The following is a 5,835-nucleotide window of genomic DNA, read 5'->3' as shown; positions in this document are numbered from 1 at the left end:
ATATATATATATATATATACATATATAAAATAATAATAAGAAAAAAAAAACAACAATAGGGTAGGCTTTTTTCATTTTGTTTCCAGAAAGGAAAGAAAGTGTGTGGGCTTCTGCTAATGGCCTTGAGGAGGTACATTGTAGAGGTGGCTCAAATGCTTGATTTGTTTATTTGCTTGCTGTTTGTATTTTCCTTTCTAACTGCAATGGACAGGCTTTTTGCCCCTGTTCCCCAGCCCTCCGTGTCCTGTACAGACTGGTTCCAGATCCCCCACCCGGACTGCTCTCTCCCTTCCCAGGTGGCAGCTGATAGGTGCGACAGCATGTTCATTCGACCTCTAAGGTATGATGCTGAAGTTAAGAGTTGGATGGAAGAGCCATGTGAGAGAAAAGCTTTCCCATCTTGGTGAGAAAGAACGAAGCAACACAGAGTCCAGTGGAGATGTGAGTGCCATGTTGGACTCAGCTCTACCTTGGCACTGGCATTAATTTGAGATTATATATATATTCAATTATATATACATATATATGTATGTATAGGTATACATAGACATATATATATATATACGTGTGTGTGTGTATTTGTTGTTGGCTATCTTTTTTTAGCACACTGTCCCATTCTCAGGTCTAGATTTGGGGCAGTTGGTCCTGGGGACAGGTTGGACAGAAGGGGCCAGAGTGCAGAAGAAACCAGAGATAAGAGTGAGGCCCAGGCCCCCCCATGCACAGAACATGGACCAGCCATAGCCATGGCTGATGTCGTCGGGAAGTCCGTACAGGTAGCGGGGGTAGCGGGAGAGCTCGAAGTTGATTCCAGCCACACACGTGCACAGTGAAATGATGCAGAAGGTTCCTGGAGGAGAGCGGGAAGGGGAGAAGGAGAGAGGAAAAAAATACAGAGAAGTTAGAAGAGTGACAGACATATCACTTTCTCAGCTGCCAAGAATTGGTGCAATCAGTAAGGATACACCTAAGGGAAGACCTCTGTATAGAAAGTGGCTTAGTCTAGCCATGGGAAATGAACTGAGTCCCACCAGAGCCTTGAAAATTGATCTGATGCTGAATAGAGTTGTATGGAGGAACTTCAGATGGAACGGTTTTGTCATTACAAGCACTCCCTCGTGAACTAGAATGCTTCATGAAACCAGTGATTTTGCTGGAATTTTGTTTTAGACAAATATGGAGTGAATAGAATCATAGAATCATAGAATCATAGAATTGCTTAGGTTGGAAAGGACCTTCAAGATCATCAAGTCCAACCGCAACCTAACCATACTGCTCTAACAACCCACCACTAAATCATGTCCCCAAGCACCACATCCAAACGGTTTTTAAACACATTCAGGGATGGTGACTCAACCACCTCCCTGGGGAGCCTGTTCCAGTGCCTAACAACCCCTTCTGTAAAGAAGTTTTTCCTGATATCCAACCTAAACCTCCCCTGGCGCAACTTGAGGCCATTTCCCCTTGTCCTGTCACCTGTCGCCAGTGAGAAGAGACCAGCCCCGCTCTCACTGCAATCACCTTTCAGGTATTTGAAGAGAGCAGTGAGGTCTCCCCTCAGCCTCCTCTTCCCCAGACTAAACAGCCCCAGTTCCTTTAGTCGCTCCTCATAGGGCATATTCTCCAAGCCCTTCACCAGCCTTGTTGCCCTTCTTTGGACCTGCTCCAGCACCTCAATGTCCTTTCTGTACTGAGGTGCCCAAAACTGAACACAGTACGCGAGGCGTGGCCTCACCAGTGCTGAGTACAGGGGCAGGATCACTTCCCTAGTCCTGCTCACCACACCACTCCTGATCCAAGCCAGGATGCCATTGGCCTTCTTGGCCACCTGGGCACACTGCTGGCTCATATTCAGCCGACTGTCCATCAGCACACCAAGGTCCCTTTCCGTCAGGCAGCTTTCCAGTCGCTCCTCCCCAAGCCTGTAGGGTTGCCTGGGGCTGTTGTGACCAAATGGTCAGGACCCAACACGTGGCCCAATTGAAACTCATACGGTTTACCTTGGCCCAACAATCCAGTCTATCCAGGTCCCTCTGTAGTGCCTTTCTACCTTCTGGCAGATCAGCACTCCCTCCCAGCTTGGTGTCGTCTGCAAACTTACTGAGGGTGCACTCAATCCCCTCACCAAGATCATTAATAAAGATGTTGAATAGGAGCATCCACAATACCAAGCTCTGGGGGACACCACTCGTGACTGGCTGCAAACTGGATTTAACTCCACTGGCCACAACTCTTTGGGCCTGGCCATCCAGCCAGTGTTTCACCCTGGAGAGCATATGCCCATCCAAACCATGGGCAGCCAGCTTCTCCACAAGGGTGCTGTGGGGGACAGTGTCAAAGGCTTTACTGAAGTCCAGGTAGAGCACATCGACAGCCTTACCTTCCTCTACTAAGCGGGTCACCTTGTCATAGAATGAAATCAGGTTTGCCAAGCAGGATCCACCACTAATAAACCCATGATGACTGGTCCCGAACCCCTGGTTGACCTTTAATTGATCCATGATGGCTCCGCGATTATCCGTCCCATAACCTTCCCTGGCATCGAGGTGAGACTGATAGGTCTATAGCTACCAGCATCATCTTTCTGGCCCTTCATGAAGATGGGTGTCGTGTTTGGCAGTTTCCAGTCCACCGGGACATCCCCAGTTAGCCAGGACTGTTGAAGGATGACGGAGAGTGTCTTGGCAACCACATCCGCCAACTCCCTCAGCACTCTAGCCATCTGGCCTCATGGACTTGTGAGTGTCCAGCTTTCGGAGCAGGTCCAAAACCATTTCATCATGGGTTAGAAAGGGCCTGTTCTGCTCCCCATCCCTATCTACCAGCACAAGGGACATGCGTCGTCCATTCCTTTCTGGCTGCCTTAGGGTTACAGGACCGTGCAGGGGCATTCCCAGACCCTGGGCAGGGTGAGGATTTGTGGGCCAGTTTCTGGGAGTCATGTAGGGCTGGAGATGTTTCCTCAGCCCCTCCAGGTGCCAAAACCCCTGAGTTCCATGGCACTGCGTCTCTCGCCTTGTACCTTATCGCCCTGCACCACACCCCGTTCCAGCTTTGCGTAGGTTCTGTCCCATCCCTGCTGGGTGCTAAGAACCATCTCCGAGGGCTGCGTTCACCAGGGATCAGTGCAGAGTCCTTCCCACCTCCTCCACTGAGGAGGAACAACCCCAGCTCTGGGACTGCTTGGGGGCACCCAGCTGGGTAGCCGCTCTGCAGAAATGGATCTGGAGTTCTGGTGGACATGGGGATGGCAGGTCCGTGCTTAAGGCCATTTCCAGCTTGCCAGATCAGGGTGCGTTTTGCGCCGTCTCCACTGTAGCAAAGGCCACACCTGGCCCAGCAAGCCTCTGCTTTGCAGCACGTCCTTCGCTCCAGGAGACAGATTTCGAATTTCTACCTCCCTTGTGCCCCCATAAGACATCGCAGATGGCTCTTTCCGTGCAGTGGAGTGGTAGAGGCACGGGAAAATTACACTGGAAAGTGGGCTCTCAGCTGGGCTTTGTACTGAGGCGCTAATGCGTGTAGTGTAACGCTTTGTAACTGCATGATTTTGGTGCTTTTTTGTTCCCTGTAGTTTCCATGCCAAATTATAAACCCAAGCTGGAAAGCTGGAAGCATGAAATCTCACATCTTCACGGGAATGCTTGCAATGACCTGAGTAGATGCTGCCCAGCCTGGAGCTGCCTGATGAGGTGCAGCTCTCCCTGTCGGTGTGGGCATGGGTGCCAGCACAGTGCCAGAGGCGTCCCCAGGGCAGTGCTGCCCACAGACACATCACAGCCCTCCTATCCATGGGCTCCCTTATTTCCCCTTATTTTTTCAGCAGCCCTGTTACCTCCTGCCTCCTTCCTTCCTGCTCCCTTTGCCCTCCTCCCCAGTCCCTTCCTACTCCCTTGAATCGTCATTTCTCTTGGCGGCTTTCGCCCGGCCTCCTTTCACCTCTCCCTGTCTCCAGACACCTCTGCTCCTCTGCTGCCTGGCCCTGCTGCTCTCTGTCGTGTCAGCGGAGCTCAACTGGACAGCCCCTGCCCTCCCATCCACCGGCTGAGGGACACAAGGCTTTTGTCCTTCACTAACACCAACTACCTGGCGACTAAGTCACGTCAAATAACACTTGATAAGGACAAGACAACCGGGGACCAACTGTTGCAAGCCCTTCTATGATCGGAGAGCCAAGGCTTGGAGCTGGAGGCAGCCCTGTGGCTTGATTGCTCTGCAAGGGCGAGAAAATCCCCCCGAGACAGCCCTGGGTTTTGACATCCCTTGGGAGGAACCTGGAGGTCCCAGAGGGCTGGCCAGCAGAGCTGGAGTGTGGGGAAAGCCCGTAGGACTTCCTTCCGCAGCCTAAGAATGATAGAATCACAGAATCATTAAGGTTGGAAAAGACCTCTAAGATCATCGAGTCCAACTATCAGAGAAACATGACATTTATTGAATAAACCTTCTTGCTGTACATGCCTGGGGCTGCGTGCCATGGCCAGAGAGACCTGATGGGGCACGTGGGAAGTTGTGGCTAGGGCCCTGGTGATTGGTGTGAAACACCGATGCCAAGCACACAAGATGTGGAGAATGGAGTGGGCAGCAGCACTGGGAAAAGCCCCAAAATCCGTGCTGGGGCTGGAGCCCGTGCTGCAGGTGAGCACAGCTCATTGTGATGACCCAGCAATGGAGTGTGGCATCGCTGTGGGAGGGGGTCAGTGATGTCCCCTGGCGAAGGTCAAAAGAAGGTGACGCCCAGCAGCTTGGGCAAGCGATGGATTGAGACATCTCCAGGCAACGGATTGTGATTCCATAGCCACGCTGTTTGAATGTGGGTGCATCAGCTCAGCCCAGCAGTTCGTGCCTGGCCTCCGACCGAGCGTGTGTGCGAGGACTGGAGTGTGGAGAGGGCGAGCTTTGGTGCTGGAACGTGCTCTGGGTGCTGCTAGCGCAGCTCTCAGTGGCCGTCTCAGAGCCACTTGTTGTTTATCCGACCCTGCGTGGAGCAGGCAGACGGGATATCCCAGAGAGGCGCGTGCAGCGGCGTAGGTAGAGGGCATGGGGACTGGTGGTGGTGGGGGGGAGCATCTTGAGGGACCCTTCCCAGGCCGGTGTGTGACTAATGTCTCTTGTCCTCTTCCAGCGTGACACCTGCTGCTGTAGCGTCAGTGCTGGGGAGCGCGTTGCCATCTCGTGCTCCCCCTAGCCCACCGCAAGCGGTGGACGCATGGAGGCAGAATTAGACACCCGCTGCCCCATATGCCTGGAGAACTGGGGCAGCGCAGCATACGCCATGCCGTGCTGCCACCAGTTCTGCTTCCACTGCATCCAGCGGTGGACTAGCACCAGGCCCCAGTGTCCGCTTTGCAAACGGGGTGTGGAGTCCATCATCCACACAGTGCGAGCGGACAATGACTATCAGGAGCTGGTCCTCAGACCAGCTCCAGTGGCATCCATGGCCACACGCAGCCCCGCAGGCCCCCAGGCAGCCCGGCCATGGCCTGCAGTGCCCAGGCGCTCTGTGGGCGGCCTTCCTCCTGCCACCTGGGCTTCCCTCTTCAGGGAACACCCAGCCCTGCTGCAGCCCCTGCGGTCCTGGCTGCACCACAAGCTGCAGCGCATCCTGGGCACCCAGGAGCCACAAGCAAATATAGTGGCACACAGTGTCATCTGGGCCCTGCTCCTTGTCGGCTTGGCGGAGGAGATCCTGGTAGAAACGCTGGAAGCCGACCTGGAGGGCCACACGGTGAACTTTGTACAGCAGTTCATCACCTTCACCGTGCAGAGGTGCGGCAGGGAGGCCCACCGCTTGCTGGGCCTCAATGTCTCCCCCGCTGCTGGGCCACAGGAGGCCAA

At 53.8% G+C, this 5,835-nt stretch overlaps 1 protein-coding gene across 3 annotated transcripts in view; it reads right to left on the bottom strand.

Moving 5' to 3' along the window:
* TMEM178B (transmembrane protein 178B) overlaps positions 1–5,835 on the bottom strand; it is a 217,769-nt gene that overhangs the window by 1,898 nt on the left and 210,036 nt on the right. For 2 of the 3 annotated variants that reach the window (XM_021388443.1, XM_021388423.1), the window contains one exon: positions 64–850. The exons of the other annotated variant lie outside the window; for it this stretch is intronic. In XM_021388443.1, coding sequence (XP_021244118.1) covers positions 600–850 — 251 coding nt within the window. In that variant the 3' untranslated portion in view covers positions 64–599. Of the gene's footprint in view, positions 1–63; positions 851–5,835 lie in introns of those variants that run through there. 3 annotated transcript variants of the gene reach the window in all.

This window comes from Numida meleagris, chromosome 1, assembly GCF_002078875.1.
Source record: "Numida meleagris isolate 19003 breed g44 Domestic line chromosome 1, NumMel1.0, whole genome shotgun sequence".
Lineage (NCBI taxonomy): Eukaryota > Metazoa > Chordata > Aves > Galliformes > Numididae > Numida > Numida meleagris.
This window is presented reverse-complemented; position numbering and strand designations above follow the sequence as displayed.